This window comes from Zingiber officinale, chromosome 5B (genome assembly GCF_018446385.1).
Source record: "Zingiber officinale cultivar Zhangliang chromosome 5B, Zo_v1.1, whole genome shotgun sequence".
Classification (NCBI taxonomy): domain Eukaryota; kingdom Viridiplantae; phylum Streptophyta; class Magnoliopsida; order Zingiberales; family Zingiberaceae; genus Zingiber; species Zingiber officinale.
This window is the reverse complement of record NC_055995.1, coordinates 88,677,854-88,699,407: the sequence shown is the minus strand read 5'-3', so window position 1 is coordinate 88,699,407 and position 21,554 is coordinate 88,677,854. Positions and strand designations below refer to the sequence as shown.

At 32.6% G+C, this 21,554-nt stretch overlaps 1 protein-coding gene across 4 annotated transcripts in view; it reads right to left on the bottom strand.

Moving 5' to 3' along the window:
• LOC121984876 (general negative regulator of transcription subunit 3-like) overlaps nucleotides 1-10,415 on the bottom strand; it is a 15,628-nt gene extending 5,213 nt beyond the window's left edge. For 2 of the 4 annotated variants that reach the window (XM_042538035.1, XM_042538034.1), the window contains exons 1-11: nucleotides 10,133-10,415; nucleotides 9,931-10,062; nucleotides 8,703-8,840; nucleotides 7,882-7,932; nucleotides 7,601-7,690; nucleotides 7,378-7,524; nucleotides 7,163-7,273; nucleotides 3,979-4,719; nucleotides 2,246-2,413; nucleotides 1,219-1,372; nucleotides 1,010-1,149 (exon numbers count right to left, since the gene is read on the bottom strand). In XM_042538035.1, coding sequence (XP_042393969.1) covers nucleotides 1,010-1,149; nucleotides 1,219-1,372; nucleotides 2,246-2,413; nucleotides 3,979-4,719; nucleotides 7,163-7,273; nucleotides 7,378-7,524; nucleotides 7,601-7,690; nucleotides 7,882-7,932; nucleotides 8,703-8,840; nucleotides 9,931-10,062; nucleotides 10,133-10,225 — 1,965 coding nt within the window. In that variant the 5' untranslated portion in view covers nucleotides 10,226-10,415. The remainder of the gene's footprint in view (nucleotides 1-1,009; nucleotides 1,150-1,218; nucleotides 1,373-2,245; nucleotides 2,414-3,978; nucleotides 4,720-7,162; nucleotides 7,274-7,377; nucleotides 7,525-7,600; nucleotides 7,691-7,881; nucleotides 7,933-8,702; nucleotides 8,841-9,930; nucleotides 10,063-10,132) is intronic. The other 2 variants (XM_042538037.1, XM_042538036.1) reach the window with 2 other exon arrangements.
• Nucleotides 10,416-21,554: the final 11,139 nt, after the last annotated feature.

Sequence of the window (21,554 nt, the reverse complement as noted above, 5' to 3'; positions counted from 1 at the left end):
CCAAGTGACATTTCATTCTCTCTAGACAATTGGCTACTTTCAGCCGCAGAGGCAGGACCTGTACCCTGAACCAAAAACATGGCGCCAAGGAATTGGATCCTAGCTCATCAATTTTTCCATATTACTTTTACTCAATCTTGTTAAAAGCACAGCTTAACTACATAAAACACCATCTATAAATAAACACTTGTAAGAGTTTGCACAAATGGTAATTGCTGAAGTCACTTTCGAAGGAAAATATTTTGAGAAAATCTACATCATGGAAACTAAGAGACTGTGTTTCAATGTGAATACAATAATAAGCGAAACATGATTTCACAATGTTGGATCATGGATTTTATATGAGTTAATCTCAAGCATGGCACATTTAGAAAATTTCCATTTTAAAAAATATTTGAACATTAAAATGGTTTTTCGAAATTTATATTACATTTTCGTTATTATAGATTGCCAAAAAAATCTAGTTAATATAATTGGAAAAAAAAATCATAACCCAGCATAGATTCCAATTAAGGTATAGGATTCCTGTCACTGAACCTCAATAGTTGGGCCTGATAAGGCTTAACGATCATGATGGTTTAAACATTATATACTCCATATTACACCAAGAATATGCTTCTCTCCTCTTCCCTTCTACTATTTTTCATGAAATTATTGATAGATTTATAGCAATGGCTCCTCTGTTCCTCCCTTCTTCCTCATTCCGTGAGATAGTTTAACCAAAAGACATAATGAACTGCTTGACTTTAAACCTTGTTGAGGATTTTCAACATGAGATGCCATGGGAAGGAGGGTCCATGCTCTAGTCTGTGGCGTGTCTCTGCCACCACAAAAAGTAGGCACTTTGCAAAGAAATTCATTTATTAGGTTAACTGATGACTTAATAAGTTAGATCCTATTGGCTCATAATCTAAATATGTTTCATAATGTTATTGTTAGCACAAGATGAAGTGAAGTAAATAATTTGACTTCTTGGCAGCAAGTGATAAAATAGTCTACAAGTACCTACTGTGTATGATGTCTTCAGATCATCATCACCTATGATCTTGTTGAGACTGGGACTTGAGATAGGATCTGTGATCAGGTCTTCCGACATATTATGCCACTGTTGTTGCTGGTCTTCTGCATTTGCATTTGCATGTGCAGCATCTGCTTTATGGCAATGAAAATGTATTGCAAGGAAGCTCAGAAGTAATAATTAAAGATAGTTCTGTATACCTCCATCTTTCATTCCACTTGATACTGCAGGGTGTTGAGAGGACTGCTGAAGAATAGTTGGTTGCTGTTGTGGTGAAACTGAACCAAAACCTGCTCCGTGAACTCCAAGTCCTAGGGTAATATGAGGTGCAACAGGAGCATTTTGAGGACTAAACTGCGTGCATAAAGTAGTCACGGATATTAGTAAAGTTGCTGAAGGAACAAGATCAAACAGCAGAAAAGCATTTTCCATAACGTGAGGTAAATGCCACTTAGGTTTTGTAGTTGTTAAAGATGAAGAATTTTATATCTGGTAGCAAAAGAACTTTTTATTAGATGCAACCCAGTTGTTCCACAAGAAAGAAATAATCAACCAGACAATGGTGCTCCTAAGACAACCAATTATTGTAAAATACAAAATTTTTCAATAATCAATAAAAGATAAAGCCATAATAAGCAGCTCAGTATCACTCAAGTAAACTACCGATACATGCATATATTACACATCCAATCATGGCATCCATATCTCACATCAATTACCACTTCAGATTTGAATCCTCTTGGAACCTACATATTACAGTCTAGTCGCAAGATCGAATGTAGAAAGAAGGGTATTCTCATAACTTTCTTTCTAACCTCATTCTTTCCCTTCTTCCTCTTCCTTTGGCTAGGTAAACCAACAGGGAACAATCATTATCCATAATGGATTCTTTTCCCCATGATGTCATTGCTGTTTTTTCCAGAGGGCTATTTTCATCCACGAGCTCAACAGAGCCTAATAGTTTAGGATCACTAATAGAGAATGATTATTTGGAAATGCTAACCAACAGGTGCAGATTTTTGGAACATTAACATACTACATGCTAAGGTTCTTATAATCTTATTGTTGACACAAGTCAATTTCATCATTAAATAGCATATGCATTAAGTAATTTCATTTAGTTAGAAATAGAAAAGCATGCAATTCCGGCAATTGGTTAGGAAAAGTGATACATATAGAAAGAACAAAAAAGACCTTTTATAAGTAGGATAGAAAATTTTGTAGGACCTGTTGCAAAAGGGAGCTCTGCTGTTGTGTAGTAAACTGTTTGTGGTTGGCACCAGAGATATGTGACACATTGAGAAGGTTACTGTGACCTTGTTGCACTTGTTGGAGCCTTTGTAAAAATTTCTCCCTCTGATCAGGAGCAATCTCAGGTCGCCCCCGAAATTGACCCTGAACAAAAGAATCCATCATGCTAGGACCTCAGTGTTGGAAAGCAAAATATTTCAACCAAGGTATTTAAGCTTGGATGCAAATAAGCTAGCTCAGTGTCATTACATCAACCTTCCAGATAAACTAGAAAACAACCAAAAATACAAGTTCTAAAATATAATGAAGGACAAACAAGATTCTCAACTTGGATAACCAATTATCAACCAATGTCACACAACTAATGGGAATCAACCAAAATGTGACAAAATACAAAAAGTAAAGTGCTCATAAACATTTGGTCTCAAACACTATCAAATGAGAAGAAATTGACATCTAAGACTAACGGGTGAAAAAAAAAATAAAGCTATTAGTGATTCTATCCAACATGTGGTGTATCATCATGAATATCTGCCAGTCTATGCTAACATAGAAGTAAAGGGTTCAACTCAAACACACAAGGCAAGTAGATGAATGCTAGAAAAGACTGTGAGCCCAAGAGAGCATGTGAATGCTCTAGAAAAAGTTTGCAAACACAAGAGTAAGCCAAATAAAGAATTAAAAATAATAATATAAAAAAAACTTTGCAATTCAGTAATTCATCTTTTAGCCGACAATATCAATAAATACACATCAATGATTTCATTGGACAAGTATTTTTATTACACACCAACTTACCTGTAAAAAATATAGTGATCAGAACAAACCCTCTAATAATAAACAGGATGAATCTGAAACTAAAAAAAACCAGGATGTATTTAACATCTAAGAATGAACAAGAAAAGCCAGTAAGAGTTGAAGCCAAATCCAGCAAATGCACTCTCCACAACTAAGATGGTTTTACAAGGCGCCTATAATGTGAAAAATGTCTATAAAGAAATCAACAAGGGATTAGTTACTATGATATTAATGCTCATGGTTTGACAATCCATGCAATCTGAGATGACCTATTAGAGAAATACTATGGTGATGATACTCATGGAAGGTGAGCAGGAAATTTTGATTAAAAAACAGGTGTAAGTGAACATCTGAAGTTCAGCAAAATTGTCTTTCAGACAAAACATGAGCCAATGTCATGAAACATCACTTCAAATTCGTCATTGAGAAAATGAACATTATCAGAGCAATAACATGTAATCATAGGACTGATATGGTTGCAACTACAAATTCCATAGTCTGGGCCAATCCTACACAATCTAGGACTGATATTTGAACCTGCTAGAAGTAGAAGGCGCGCAGGTGGCAAATATAAAAGTTACAAGAGGCTTTCCAAAGTGACAGATTCAATGAGAAAACAGAGCACCTCCAAATACCAGGATTATGTACCTTATTATCAAAACCGATCAACAGTAGGAAGAGGATACACAAGTGTCACAAACTCCATACACATTAAACCTAACTAGAAAATCAAATTACAATAACATGAAAAAACAATAATATGAACAGTTGCAACTGAATTCCAAGAGAAACCAGGCTTATATGTACACATATTTTGAAATGGACAATCAGATAAACCACCAAATGACAACCAAACTATACAATTGAACACATTAGATTTTTAGTCTATTATAACATCTCAAGCAACTTACACTTTCATTTGCATTCTGAAAAGCTGCACCTTGAGCTCTCCATTGAACTCCAGGGACTAAAGAAGGTGAAAAGACTCTTCCTCCTGAAATAGGAGTCTCTCCCACATTATTAGAATCATTTGAACTAGTTCCATCATTTGTTTTGGGCAATGATTGCAATAGGATTCTGTTATTTATAGGAGAAACCAATGGCTGTGCAAGTTCACTTCCAATTCTCTCGTCGACATTTAAAGAGTTAGGCTTAGATATATCAGATAATGCTGGAACAGAACCAACAGTAACATTTTCAGATATTGCACTGGCTGAACTGAAAGCCATGTTAGTACTGATTGATGCAGGGTTAGATATCCCTCTGCTAATACCTTTCCCTACAATTTCTGGGATGGCTGGTGAAGGCCTTCGCCCAGGGAAGGTTGTATCTTCCTCCCTCACTGAGTTGGCTGAGGGAAGGGACGAAGAGACAGCAACAGAGCTCTCTGTAACACTTTTTGCACTTGGTGGACCAGAAAGTAAAACTGAAGCTGTTGGTGCAGAAGTGGATGGATGTACAGGAATGCTAGCACTCACAGCTGAAGTAGGGACCACAGATACCCCAGAACTATTAGCTGGAAGGAGTGTTGGTGCCAAAGACATGGTTGAAGGTAGAGTTTTTGATGTGGCATCAGAATTACTTTCCTGAGGAACTGCATCTTCACCTTGATCCTGAAATGTGTGTTGTGACTCTGCCGATGACAAAGCGATCTGCAACAAATTAATAAAGAAACATTATACAAAACCATGAAGGAAGTTTACAACTTTTATCTTGTTTGCAAAATAATAGGACAGAAAAGAAAGAGTTGTAGGGGAAAAGGACAAGCTACAGAACTAGTTTTTGTAAATAAAGAACAGAAAGAAAGTAGAGCATCTTTTAGTAACATTTCAAACATAACCATTGCATGAGGCTCCTGCTCTCCATGCTCTTGTAATGCAGATATGTTCTTAAAATTAGTTCAAATTCCAGACACTCTGAATATGTAAACATATGTGAGACAAAATAAATGATATATACTGCAAGTGAAGCACCATCTCTTAAAAAAAAAAAATTGTGCAAATGTGGTGCTTACTCAGCATAAAATTATGCAAGCAAACAATGAAGCATGTCGATATAAGAACCTGATCAACCAATACATACAGATTTTCAGGCCAGACGAAATTACAAAAGATATCTAAAAACTTGGAAATTCTTCTGGTTCATGAATGGAGAAAGAAGGGAAAAGTAAATGCTAAATAAGAACCCCTAGAGGGACATATAATAAGACCAATGAAATACCTACAATTAGTTCGATGGACATAAATGCACAAATAATGAGATATAGAACACACGACATAAATTTGGTTGGACTGATTAGTTTAAGTGATTGAGTTTACTTTCTTATCTAAAATATTTCCTATTCACTCTTTTTTCTCTTCCTGTTCTGCAGCATCTATTCATTCCCTACCTTCGCCCACAAATTGCTACAACCATTTCAAGGTTTAAAATTTCGACCCATGCCGAAATTTCGGTCCAGACCGGAACGATATGGTTTCGGTATCGTACCGTACCAATACGGTTTCGATTTTTTTTTTATTTACATATCTAGTAATTATTAAATAAATATGTCTATTGTGTATAATTTAAAAAAAAATTATATATTGATTTTATATAAGTTATTTGAAAAACTTAATATGGTTAGAAAAAATAATTAAATATAATTTTTTAAAAAAGATATATTAATAACTCCAATTAAAATTGATACATCATAATTATATAAATTAATTATTTGTTCATTTAATTAATTATTAGTTTAAATAATATATATTTAAAATAGTAAAAAATATCAAAATATCAATTAATTAGTAAAAAATACAAAATAATAATAATAAATTATCAGAATATACATATGATTTATTAGATTTTTTATTTTTTTAGAATTTTTAAATAAAATTTAAAACAGTAAAAAAAAAGAATTTTTGTAATATGAATTAATATTTTTTAAAAAAAAATAATTTTAAATATATTTTTTATATATTTTATAGGGATAATTTAATTAGGATTTATGAAAGCCTATTCGAAATATCACACCTCAGTTGGGAATTGTTTAAATAATTAAATCTTTTTTTCCTTTTCGGTAACAATACGCACCATCACACGACCGGCGCGAGACGACGCCAGAAGTATCCCACAACGCTTCCTACAATGGCGGAGGTGTCGCGCGACGCTTCTGGCTCTGGCAGAGGCGTCGTGCGACGCTTCCGGCGCCATGGGACGCCTTGACACTTCAAAAAACACTGAACCATTTGCATATAATGATTCATTTGAATCAATAAAATCCTCATACTTCGCCAAGCTTGTGTTTTGAACTACAGACATAGTGAGCTTCAGTAGCTAAAGAAAATCCACTCTATCTCATCCTCAGTAGGACAAAATTTAATAGCAATTGCCCTGGGTCCATGTTTATGCTAATGGCAACAACCAATAATAATTATAATGACATATTCTCAAATTTTATGATTTTGCAAGAATGAAAATATGCAACTGAATCTTGAGTTGGAACTAAGAAAGGTTACTATGTTTCAAAGGATATATACATGCTATTTTCCAAGTAGAAGGCAATTTTCTTTGATAAGGAAAGAGTCAATGACCGCAACTATCATCCTTTTTTTAATGTTTGGCAATCAATGGTCAGATCCCAACACAACCATCAATTCTTCTATGTGAGCATAGGACAGACATTGACTGGCTTAATTCTTCTTTTCCAACAACGAAAGTCAAAATTACCTTTAAGTTTCTTAATAAATGTACCTTGAAAACAGAAGTAGCTCATCGTTGAAATCAATTTTCTCACCTCTCTTCTCGGCAAAGTTCTTTCATAAAGCAATTTTAGAACAGAAAATAGAAATAGCTAAAAAGATTCATCTTTGAAAAAAAAAAATTAAAAAAAAAGGAAGTGCAAGAAGAAAGCATGAAATTTGCATGTTTTTTTTTATAAATCCAAATGAAAACCTAATGATGCGATAAGACAGTTATGGTCAAACTGATCCACTGATATTAAGTGATCATCACATTTCTCTTCAAAATCAAGATCATATCAAACAAAAGATAAATGAGAAATGACAAGTTACCTTAGTAAGACTGGAAGGACATAAATGAGAAATGACAAGTTACCTTAGTAAGACTGGAAGGACCAAGCGAAACAAGATCTTCCAGTGCTTCTACCTTATCAAGTGGTAGAGAGACGTAAAGTTCATCAACGTCACTAAATTCATCAAAATCCTCCTTCAAAAATAATGAAATGGACACCATCAAAACCACATAGAAAAACTGATTATGTGGACAGTAGGGAAAGAAACAGAAAAGACTCCAACCAGTAGCTAAGATACCTGATTACGTTCAACATAATCTTCAAGAAAGTCTTTGACATCATTAACCTGATCAGGACTCAACTCATCATTGTCCAACAGTCTCAAAATCAACTCCGACTTCATAACATGAGCTTTGTGCCTGGTGATGGATGTCTCCAGATGTGTCTGAAACAAGATGCACCATATCAAGTATAGTGTATTTGCTGAGTAATTCTGCATGATAGCATGTTATATTAACTACCAGGCGAGGTGGCCTTGTTTTCCCTTTCTTGACAGAGAGCCCTTCCATTTCAGCTTCAAAGTGGTCAATTTGAGTCTCCAAATCTCCAACCTAAAATTAATCACCCGCATAATGTAGTTGCTCAGTTCAACAATAAACAAGACAGATGAAACAGGATTCAGTAAAAAGATTTGCCAAGATTCATGAGGTGGACAAGCATTAAAAAAAGTTATGAAAAATTGAAAAACATGACAGCGACAGAATAAAAGAATGAAGATGGCATAGATAAAATGCACATGTACCACATTGTTGAGCCAGTCCCTCGTTTCTGATTTGGCCTTCTCTTTTGGATCCTATTCATTGCACAAAGAAAATGTCAAATAAGCTGCGTTTCAAAAATAAATAAAATGGAGTTGAAGAATTTTAAGTATGGAAAGATACAACAAGAAGCCATTCAGACTACATAAATCTTATCCCATCATTGAGCTCCATATAGGTAAACTCATTTGCGATAATCAAGTCTCTAGATGATTACCTAGACTTGTGTTTGAACAACACTAAATGCTCAGGCTTAGCAAAATCCTCCACAATTTTCAACAATGGATGGGACCAGTCTTGGCAATGTCTAAGTAATACATGTCTGAATTAGTCAAATAGATTAACTTCTCAAATAATATCTCCAATATGGAATAAGAAGTAACAAAGAGAAACATCTAAGCCATTTTTATCGGAAGAGCACTAGAGAAATTCAGCATTCATTAGATGTGCATGTAAATATATACATAAAATACTTCCGCAGGTTGATGAACCGTTATGAGGACTAACAAGTAAAAGCATATAAAGTTTCAACATAGGCATATCAATTGCCATAGGTTGGACCTCTTATTTATATTTACGTACACCTCCAGAGGTTCTCAAAATTGTCAGTCTTCTTGAGAAAAAACGTCATTTCCCTCTCAGAACAATCAGTAGCTAGCCTAAATTATTTTTAAAAATGAATAAGCACATTTGAGAATGATGACAAACATCTAATAGGGAAATTTTATTTTGTAACTGAATAAAGTGGAGTCTTGTACATCAAAGTCAACCATTAGTGAAGAGAATTTGCAAACATCAAACTTACTGTCTTCGGTTGCTGGCCTAAACCTTCCTTGGAAAATGCTTTTGTCTTTGTCTCTTTTTCGCAAACCTTGAATCTTTCCATTTCACGTTCAATGAGCTTGCGAGCATCCATGAGAGCCTGCTCATAAGAGGCACTAACCTATGTCAAGGTATGTAATGAAACTGATTATCAACCACAGAACCATGAGACCTTATGTTTTAAAAAAGAAAACCACTCAACTAACACTACAAACTGCTGACATCATCAAAAACAAAGAATCACATATTAGCAAACGGGATAGAAAAGATGAGGTGATTCATATAAATAAGTAGCACAATCACAAATACAATCCACATTCAACGAAGTTATTGTAATAGCACTTCAACTAATCTGAAAACGTAACTGGTAAGTCCAAAATCCAGCTTCTAAAAACACAACTTATGATATTATAGCCTAAAAGTTTAGAATTGATGTGGGAGAATTAATATACATCTTCAGTGGATCATTCAAGCTCAATTACAATCTAGTGTGCAAAAAATACTTTTGTTTCATGGAGCTATGAGATGATGCATAAAAGCACCACAGATTGTGCAGTAAAGCAATTTTCTTTGCCCATAAACCAATATATATATATATATATATATATATAATCCTGCACAGCTTTATATGAGCGATTGTGGCCAACATCTTACGTGGGCACCTGATGCGGCTTTGAGTGAAATTTTTTAATAACTCTCATCTGCATGCAACAACTTTTCTATCTTTCCTCTTAATTTAAAATAAAATTCTCTCTTATTTGATTGCATGCAACAACCACTCTGATTTTTAAAATCAGCACACAACTTAAATACACCAGCCACCACAGCTGTGATGTCATGTTTTTTAAAAACCAGCACCAAGGGCATCAAGTGGTGCTGGTTTTTAAACACCAACACCACCTTGGTGCTGGTCTTTTAAAGACCAAGGTGTGGTGTTGGTTTTTAAAGACCAACACCACCTAGGGCTGGTTTTTGAAAAACCTATTACCATTCCATGCAATCAAAGGAGAGAATTTTATTTTAAATTTAAAGGAAATAGAGGAAAGTTTTCCATGCAGATGAGAGGGATTAAAAAATTTCGCTCATAGATGTCGCCCACGGTCACAACGATCTCCAGAGCAGAGATCAAAAACGAAAGACGGTATAAGCACGAGGCAGTAGCAGAGAAGCCATTGCAAAATGCAATGCACTGAATCCACTAAAAAACCAACCTTTTTATCCTTTATCTCGCTCGACTGAATCCATGTCTTGATCTGATCACGATACCGCTGCAGCTTCTTGATTTCCTTCTTCAAGTCCGCCTCGAACTTCTCCTTCTGGTTCACATTCTCCGTATCATAAACCTACAAAGACATCAGGTTATCACACACACACACGGAACCAATAATGAAACCGACGTGGAAACTCGGCTACCTTGTTCCAAATGCTATCGAAGACGTCGACGCCTTCCTGTACCTTCTTCAGTACTCGATCGATCTCGCCCTGCAGCTTCCTGCTCGCGCCCATTGTATAAAAACCGAAAGCGGGGAGACGCGGGGTTCTCGCATTCAAGGATTTAGGATTTAGCTAACACTTATTCGTCGATCGGACTCCGGAATCGAAGATTTGGAGGATTCGATAACGGAGGATGTGACGAGCAAAAAACCGAGGGGCGATCAAGGTCTCGTCGGTAGTACTCGGGGCAAAGCTATATTTTCCCAGTGATGACGACTTATCAATAGGCCAAGGCCGGAATACCGGGTTGGCTCAATGAAAACTTATTCCGGCCCAGCCCAAGCTAAAACATATAATCTTTAAATAAGCAAAAAACAGTTATTTAGAAAATAATAATAATAATAAATAAGGTAGTTGGAGAATTTTATGGTATCTTAAATCTGGACCTTTAATAATCAAACAGAGGGATTATTAGGATTAGTAGGATGTGCTCATTGGAGAATTTATGGTATAAATTGTCTTCCATTTTTATTTGCATCTACTCAATTTAATTTAATAATCATTTTAGACTGGATTTAATTTAATTGGATTCTCTTATTAAACCAATTTAAACAATACAAATTTTGGCATGCACCTAACCCAACATGATTTATTCATAGAGTTAGCCAAACTTTTAGTACATTTGTATTGTTATTTTTGCAAACAAAAAATCATTAAGTTGATTAATCTAGGGAGAGAAAATTTCCCAATCATAAACATATTTTTATGAGAAAATCTTATTTTACCCTTTCTAAAACTTTGTTTTTTACTCCCTAATATACTAATCTATAAATTTGTCCTTTTTTTTTTTTTTTTTTTTTTTTTTTTTTTTTTTTTTTGACTCTTCCCCTATTTCTTTACTATAAACCAAATAAAATAAACAAATTATATCGGTCTTTAACCGGTCAAAATATTAGAAGTTAAGTCCAAACATATATTCCAATAAAATTTTTAACGAATCAACTAAATCAAATCTCTATTTGATCTCTAAGAGTCAAATTCATTACTTAGATAGATCATATCTAAGTTACCTGGTGAACTAGACTTAGTGGATCTGATCGAAGCTACCTCAGTCAAACATGGGCTAGTTAAACCAAAACTTAGTATTAAGTTTTTTGGGCAGTACTATTTTGGAAAGTATTCAGCAAGTGATCCAACGTTGATACACAAGAAGATCATATGCTTCACCACTGAACTGAAAACTTATCCTTAGAAAGTCTATTTGATTAACTCAAAGCTAAGTTTGAATCTAACATGTATTCAACAACCTTTTTATTCAAAAATTTAATTCAATTAAAAACTTAAATTCAAATTCAAATTTAATTCAACCTTAACTTTAATTAAAATTTAATTTAATTCAAATATTTTTAAAAAATAAAAAATAAAACACTTAACTAAATTATTTTTAAAAAAAACTTAAAAACAAAATAATTTTTTTTAAAAAAAATTATCTTAATAAAATTATTTTAAAAATTAAATTAAAATTATTTTAAAAACTTAATAAAATTATTTTAAAACTTAAAATTATTTTAAAAACTTAATTAAAATTATTTTAAAACTTAATTAAATTATTTTAAAACTTATTAAAATTATTTTAAAATTAAAATTAAAAAAGCTTAATTATTTTAAAAACTCACCTAAAAAATGTTTCATCGACTAAACGATCGATTCAATAATTGATATGATAAAATCATGTTTAATTTATCAGTCGACCCAAAATTTTTTATCGATCGACCGAAAACTTAAATATCACTTGAGCATCTTCAATTATTTAGTCGGCCGAACATAGATATACATATAAGCCTCTTATATTCACCAGTTAACTATAATCAAGAAATTCTTAAATATTTACAAAAGAATGAAAACAATATTCTTAAATTGAAACCTTACAAAAGAAGGAAAATAGTCCATAGGTTTCTTAAAGAGACCCTAATATTATTGGAACCCATTAAATAATTAAGTAAAGATATTAAAAAAATTAAATTGAGTTATTAATATTAATTAACGATAACATGTACATTCATAAATATCATGCTAACCCATTAATGACATCTTATTAATTAATTCATTATTCTATTTACATATCATTATTTACTCATAATTACAATTAGCCAAGATTTTATTTTATTTAATCTTATTTCCTCATAATTACACTTAGCTGAGATTTTATTATATTGAATTATATATCTTATAAAACTAATAAACTCTTTCCTTCTGAATATCTCTAAAAAATCCTAATTGTTCTTTCACCAATGTTTCGTGCCTATTTCTTTTCTCATTAATTTTCCCGATGATACTCTCAGAGAACGTCCTTCTCCTCCCTCGCTGATAATATTTCTTTCTCACTCTTTCTTTTTCTTTCTTGATAAGATTTTTTTATCCATATAACGTAAAGTAAAATGTTTCATCAAAAAAAATTCAAAATTAAAATTAATCAAATTTTATTTACGTTCAATGTCTCAAAAAAATTAAATAATTTAACAGTGTTAAAAAAATTATCTAAATATTTGCGAAAAAACTAAATTTTATATAAAAATAATATTTTGTTTTTTTTTTAAATAAATTAAATTTGTATTAAATCCATCATTCTCAATCCCAAATTCAAATGAAAAAAACTTGAAATTTTTTTTAAAAAATATATTAAAGGATTTTTTTAAATTTATTTTTACCTAAGGCCTCTGGGAATCTTGAGCCTGCCCACAGAATTCAAGTCTGCCATAAATAATTCAATTTTCTTGTTCAAATAATACATTTTAAACATGGGAATTTAATTAATATAGCTTATGTTAGGGGTTATTTTTAAAAATAATCTTATTTATTAGATATTTAACAAAATAATCTTTCGTAATTTTAAAATCCTAAAATACTCCTATTTTTATGTTTTTCTTTATGTCTTTCACTAAATTACATTAAAGAGATTCTCAATTATTTGCATGATTTAAATCACAGTTGATTCCTTCATTGCTATTAGTTTAACTGTGTTAAATTTCATCTCACTACCATGAAATCATTTTATGTTTTTCGAGTTCATCATTGACTCTAAGTATTATTAGAACATAATCAATCATCTAATTTATCTTCTCATCTCAATCTCTCGACTCAAATAAAACTATATTTGTTACAATATCACATTCTTGTTATGTATCCCACTGCCCGACCTCCCAAAGTGGTTATTGTTGGATCGATAAATACGTGAGAGGGGGTGAATTATGTATGATTTTTAAAACTTTCTTTTCATTTTGAAATCAAGTATGTAGTAGAAATATGACTAAGTAAAAAGTAAGCAATGGCTAAAATATTTTTATTTTACTTGGTTCGGAGCCTTCGACGACTCCTGCTCCAAGACTCATACTCGTTGAGTGTTTTCGTTAGGTAATCACTATAAGTTCGGAAAGATTACAAAAATTTGAGTACAATGCAAGAAAAATAAAGTTATACCGATAATAAAAGAAATGGAAGCTTTGTTACAGGTTGTCAAGGCAACCTTTTGGTGTCGCAGGAGTCTTCTGGGAGTATCGCACAAGTAAAAAAGTTAAGCAAATGATGTACTAAAGCCTCTGCTCGAAGTCGTGTTTATAGACCCTTTTTGGGCACTCGGACTACCCCTAGGCACCTCCAACAAAGCCTAGGACTCCACTGACTTATCCTCCTCCAGGCGCCCGGACCACCTCAGGATGCCTGGATTGTTGACGTGGCTGCACCTCAGTGAAAGTCTATCTTTGAAGATTTATCCATCTTCGTACAGTTGGACATGTCTGGGCACCTAGACTCTAACGTGTACTCGCTTATTAGCATCTGCCACCTCAGTTGGGTGCCTCCCTAGGTTCGGGTCAATCCAGGCACCTGGACCCGGTCCGGGCGCTCAGACCTCGAGGTACTCGGATCATTCTCGGGTACCTGTAGCCCCTTTTTCTAGCCAGCTTTGAACTTTAATTCCTACACCATAATGTTAACACAACAAACAATAACATGGAAATGAAAGTAATAATATATTTGGCAGTCTCCAGACTGTCCGGTCCTAACTTTTAATTTTACTGAAACCCTAGGTAGGACTGACATCTATTGTTCCCTCAACCAGGAATGCATGCATCCTCACTAGATCTCTCCTCTAATTACTTATATTTACTTACCATTTGCAGTCACTTGATTTATCTCTTAACCCACCATGTCTTCCTGCTAGTTGTTAGGTCTGCAGACCCAACTGGACTTCGGCCAGCTGTCAAGTCTTACAGATCCAGTTGGACTTCCTGCTAGATATCAGATCACTCCTTGACCTATTTAGACTTCATGCCAATTATCAGATCCTTAAACCTAACTTTGCTTCAGCTTGCTATCAGGTTGTCTAAACCGATCAATTCTTGCACACTTGGTAACAAAGTTAAACAACACAACATCTAACTTTAATTCATTTGTCATTCATCAAAATTTAAAATTAATCATTACTGCTAACTGCACCAACAGTCATCCTCATGCAAATTCCTTTTGACTAGAAAGTACTAAACAATGATTAAAAAAATACAACAAATCAAAGTGGTTTGTGGAGATTTTTAATCCAAAACATATCATCATCAATTTAGTGGACACCAAAATGTAACAAACCACCACCAAATAGTACGAACTTTGCACAAATTGTATAATGACTCGTTTAAAATCGAGAAGCCAAAAAATTCGAACAATAACTAACAACAAACAAATAATAAACTATGGAAATTAAACAAAATGCGAGTCATGCGACTAATCGATAAAAAAACTATAAAAAGTGAAGAAACTTACTATTTTTCGTGGTGACTGGTTAGCTTCAGCTATGTCTATTTCGTCGCTTGCTTCAATCTCCTCGTCGGTGGATTTGGTCGGCCAGTGGATCTTGGTGGTTAGGGCTTTACATTATTGTCAGTGGTTAGCTAATTTTTCTTTTTTCTTATTTTTTCTTGCAATTAATGCTTTGATGTGCACTTAATTCATAATCTTACATTTTTCCTTTCAATGATTAACCTTTATATTGTATTTTGTATCCATGATCATGGTAGAGAGTAGAAGATAAGCAAGTATATGGTAGGACAAGAAGCACAAGTAGCATGAGTGCTCTCCATTTTTGTGATTACATGTGAATTAGGATGAGGGCCACAAAAATTCTGTCTTGTGAGGTTTTTAGTATGAAATCAATTTCAATTTACTCATGATAGATGAAAATTATTATGTTGTTAACCAAGAGTAAAGTTTTAAGTTCATGAATACTTGAGATTTTGAAATGTGATAATCTTAGATGGTTTACTTTCTTTATTTTTTAATCATGTTTAGAAATTTGTTTAGGGGGTGCCATTTAAGTAAGATTTTTAATTTTCTTTACTTGAATGGGACGTCCAAGATTAAGTGTGGGAGATTTGATAACCATGATTTAGCTACATTATTTTGATTCATAATGCATGTTTTTAATGATCTACTTTTAGCTTAAACTCACATTTATATTGCTTTTCATAAATTACATTTGATCTTGGACTTAATTACAATTTAGCTGATAATTATGGTATTTGATGCTAATATTTGATTATTATCTTGTAGGCATCAAAAAGGTCATGGAACCGATCCGATCAGGTCACACTTAGGATCATCTGGGGCTTAATGAGGCGATCAAGCTTTGGAACGATTTGGACCGTCCATTGAAGATAGGAGAGATCTGAGTCATCCGTCAAGAATCTGGTCCATCTAAGCTAAGAGGAAGTACATCACAACTCTTGATGAAGATCTAGAAGCTTTGAAGCAGATCTGAGATGTTTACACCGTTGATCAAGATTAAAGCGTCTTGGACCGCTGGATTAGATGAGAAGAGGATTTAAAAGCTTTGACAAGCTACAGTGCATTTTCGAACTCGGTTCCTCGTGATTCTCTATTGTTCACCGTTTTCATCCTTAGCGACGCTGACGCTCCCATCAACATCTAGATCAGAGTTAAAGATCTGTCATCACCAGCAACATTTGGAGTGACCGGTGATCATTGTCCGACCATCAGATTGCGAGAGAGGAAGGTTCTTCTATCGCAATCCTTGCATTTCTCATTCACCAGACAAGCTCAAATTGGGGGAGTTTTTCCGATCTGAAGGAATCCATCAGGCAACAGAAATCATCGGAGGAATTTTTCCGGAAGTTTCTGCTTCACATTCATTTCTCAATTCGCTCGCGACTTCGCAATTGATTTGATCGATCGATTGACGATCGCGTCTCATTCATCTTTCCTTGATCTTCGGGCAATGAACTTTTGAGAAGATTTTAAGCTTGTAGGGAGGTTTCTACATCTGCGCACTTTTTAATTCTCAACCGAGAATCTGAATTAATCCGGTGATTGCTCACGGTAGTTTCCGAGAGATTTTCTGCAAAATTTGCAGAATGACAGTTCATGAAACACTAATTTGAGTTGTGATGTTCTTTCATCTTGGTTTTAGTTTCAATTAGTAGATATGTTGTTCTCATTTGTTTTCCTTTCAGTGCAAGCAAAACTAAATTGAAATTTGTTCTGTTAGATTTTATCATTTAATGTATGTTATAGAATATAGCTGACTTTGAAAAAGAATCAAATACACGAGTAGGGATTTCAACTTATGTTTAGGTTTCAAGTTTCAATTCAAACTTCATTTCCAATTTTGTTACTGAATCATGATTTCGATACTTGCTCTGTTTCCTGAACTTGTTTTTCACCTAGATAGGTTTAATTTTAGGAAATCATGTTCAATTCAGCAAAAGCCATTCGGATCAGCTTAGGTTAAGTTGATAGTTTTACTTTAGAGTTGGAGTACTTCATATGTAAGTTCGATTGCTGTTAGATCGTACAGTAAGTTGTTTGATCAAAATAAGTTTTGTTAAGCATACATTTATCTAAATTCCATAGCATTTGTTAATGAAAGTGATTCATTTTAATTCTGAGTTTGAAATAACCTAAACTTCCTTTCCAGAAATAAATTCTAAATGAATTTCACATTCTAGACACTCACACATTTACTTGTTAACCTTGGAAAGAAATACGACTTGGGACTCCATATTACAATTCAGTTTTTAATCCAATGAGTTTCAATCTTAATTAATTTGATGTGTCACGTGACATGTAATATGGTCAATACCAAATTTTGATGTCGTTGCCGGGGACCAATGGATTTATTTGGTTAGGGCTTTTCTTTTGTAGGGATGGAGATTGTGTCTAGTAGGCCTATTCAACCGGTTTATCGGTTTCGATTAATTCTAGTTTATCACATTTTATATAGAACACGTTAACCTACCAGTATTCTTACCGATTCTATCAGTTCTGGTTGAATCGGCTTTGATCGGTCAACCGGTTCCAACCGAGCATAGGGCTTGGGTAAGTGGATTTAGTGGAGTGGGTTATCGATTTTTTTTTTTTTAACAAACTAATGAACTAAAGGTCAGCAAAAAAATTTCCCAAAGAAAAGACGAAGGTGTTTGGCTAAACTTATTAAAAACAACTTATAAGCTTGTACAACTTATAAGTTGTTTTAGGAGCTTATAAGTCGTTGGGTCTTATTTTAAAAATAAGCTATTAGAGTGTATGGATGAACTTATTTTAAATAATTTAAAGATATTAATGTGTTTGTATTATAAGATCTTTTTATTAACAAAATTACCAAAAAGGGTATAATATTATTAAGATATTGTATATAATAGTTTATAATTTATAATGGGTTAAACTTATATAAAAAAATAAAACTATTTGATATTTTAATTTAGATTTTTTAAAAAAATTTAATGATATCATTAATATTTGAAATAAAAATTATAGTTAAAAATTGATCAATAATATATTTGACACTTTTATTTTTCTAAATCCTAAGATAAAGTTAGACAGAAAAAAAATCAAATTCTAGTCGTGTCAGAGAATTTGTGCACTGGGGAGAGAAAAAATGGAAGGGAGTCCCAGAGACTTCGTGTACTGGGAAAAGAAGTTGACGTAGAGAGAGTTGCTAGGTTTGTAAAATTCTATGGAGGCTAAGATGGAGATTAATGAAAATATAGAAGGATATTTTAGAGAAGAAAATTATTAAAATAATTTTTTTTAAAAAAAAAGTAGGGTCTCTCTTACTTTTTTAAAAACAGCTTATAAGCTGTCAAATAACTTATTTTGACAGCTTGTAAGCTGTTTTAAAAAAAAAATACTAAACAAATTTGAAGAACTTATAAATTCTAAAACAACTTATAAGATGTTTTGTAGAGCTTATAAACAAAGTCAAACACCCTCTAAAAAGTAAACATAAATTAGAAAACTCCTTGTCAATCATCTCTCTCTAACTCTCTCCTCCCAAATTCTCAATTTATGAAATTCTCAAATTTATTCACTCCACGCACACCCTGAGTTTATCAGGTCGATTTCTGATTTTAATGGTTAAATTGGTAAAAAATCCTAAATTGGAAACCGATTGATAAATTAGTAAAAATTGATTAATCAGAATCGATTAAAATCGGTTAACAGTTAACCGTTAAACCATAACTGGTAAGCTATCAGTTCCAGTCTAATTTTTGATTTCTCGATTTTTTTTACATAACCCTAGTGTCTGGGGAAGAAATGGGGGAAAGGAAAAGAAATTAATAGGAGTAAATTTATAAAAATAAGTTTAGTGAGTGTAAAATAAGATTTTCTACCGAGGAGTGAATATTAAAAATTGTTTATGACTGAGAATTACACTTTAGTTTGATGTTAAAATTAAAGTTGACTTTGAAAGACTATCTTAATTAGGGGTGAAAATTCAGTTAATTCGGTTCATAAATTAATCAAAAATCTATTTAATATTGGGTAACAGAATTAAATCAAAATTTTACTAAAATTTAATTAATCAAATCAAATTAAAAATCAATTATTTCAGTTAATATTGAGTTAACCAAATTTATTTAAAAAATAAAAAAAATTATATAAAATTAATACTAAATTAACCGAATACTCACCCTTAATTTTAATGATAAATTCACAATATCTATAATATAAGATCATAAGGCTCATCCCATTAAGTATTGTCGTCCTCCGGTTAGATCGTAAATTGCAAAGGGCATCATCCAATAACAGTGTAGCTTGTATAGAGAGGATTGGGATAATCCACGGGGCTTCCGCATACCCCCATGCTTATCTGTGATAACTAATGCAGGAATCATTTACGCCAATCCGTGAGGCCAATAAATTCACACTATCAAATTTACCTTTTACTAGACATAAATCCACACTATCGTTGTAGCACGATAGTGTGACTTTATCTTCACACTATCTAACCTTTCTTGTGTGTTTCCTAATAACCAAATCATTTTGATTTATACTCTTGGAGTTTAAGTTCCATTTGATTATTACATAATAATGAACGCAACGAGCTACTTAATTCAAAACAGCAAGACATAATTACATTATCAGTGAACACAAATTACACAATTTGCGATATTCAAATGTCTTTTATTAACCACTAATCTAATTAAATAAAGTTGATTTTAATTGGGCCACGAATTAATTAATAGGCATATAATTTATTAGGACACCCATAATACATATTAAATAAGTATTATAATACTTATTTAACATCCTCTTTTGTGAGTATTAGAGGAGAGAGAGAGGTCATATCTTTGAAGGCTCCACTTTATCTTTTCTTTGTTTAAACTGTAAAACTTTTAATATTATTTTTTCAAAACATTACTTTTTTAAAGTAATATTATTATTAAAATAATAAAAATAAATTAAATATTTTAAAATATATTTATTTAATATAATATAATTTTAAGATAATGAAGTGAATGGTGGAACACATAAATAATGAGTGTTAATGTTAAAATAAATATAAATGAAAGAGATATATTTTTATAATGAGTATGTTACAGTGAACCATATACTTTTTATGAGATATTGAGTGTTATAATGATGATTCATTATGGATGCTCTTATCATCAAATAAATATTAAAATTTCCAACATGTATTAAGTTTCCAAACATTGTTAGATTATATTCTTTATTTTATTAAATATTATTGGATAAATGTGACAACAAGTGATTTGTTTGCCCTACTCCTCTTGTTAATCTTAACACAGATGAGATGAATCACGGATGATTACTAATCATTAATGCAGTGACTAAGATATAAAGAAAAACATGATCATACATACTAAGTTTCAACACTAAGATCTGATATGATAATATTCCATATCGTAATTACCACAATATCCTGTGAAACGAGTTAAGTAGTATAGTACGTAGATAAATATATAAATCATTAATTAATTTTGTTTAGCTAATTTGTGGACTAAATATACTTTCTGAACCTATGTTAATCACCAACTCGTCGTCCACCTACTATCCGCCAATTCCTTATTAGTACGTTGAAATTATATCGAACATAGGATCATAAACGAAATAAATTGAGGGGGCATTTGATTTAGGGTAATAGGAGTGGGGAATGGGAATAGAAATCATTGATTCCCATTGTTAATGTTTGGATTATAGGAATAGGAATACAAATAAGGGAATGAATCCTTGAAATTGGGTAATAACTCATTCCCATATACCCCCCCCTTCAATGAGTCATTACCCTATTTTCATCAATCAAAATATTCTCTTATTCCAAAAATACCCTTGACTTAAAACTAAAATTTTCTCCATTAATATCAAATATCAAAATATATTTATTTATTTTTTCTTTCATATCACTTATCTCTCCTTATTCTCTCTCATTATATTTTTCTCTCTCATCATAGTTTCTCTCTCATCATTTTATCACACACTTTCTCTCTCCTTAATCTCTCCTATCACACTCTCTTTCCTTTTTTTTTCTCATTACACTTTCTCTCTCATCATACTTTCTCTCTTCTCAATCTCTTCCATCGCATTCTCTTCCTTATTTTTTTCCTCATCACACTTTCTCTCTCATCATGCTTTCTCTCTCCTCAATCTCTCCCATCACATTTTTTTTCTCATCATACTTTCTCTCTCCTCAATCTCTCTTATCACACTTACTCTTTTTTTTTTCATCAACACACTGTCTCTCTCATCATACTTTCTCTCTCCTCAATCTCTCTGATCACACTTACTTTTTTCCTCAACACATTTTCTCTCTTATCATACTTTCTCTCTCCTCAATCTCTCCCATCATATTTACTGTTCTCTTTTTCTCTCACCATACTTTCTCTCTCCTCAATCTCTCTCATGACACACTATCTCCTCATTTTTTTCTCACTATATTTTCTCTCTCTTCATCCTCTCCTATCATACTTTCTCTCACATCATATTTTCTCTCATCATGCTCTTTCCAATCACTTTCTCTCTCTTCATTCTTTCTTATCACACTTTCTCTCTCTTCATTCTTTCTTATCACACTTTCTCTCTCATAATACCTTCT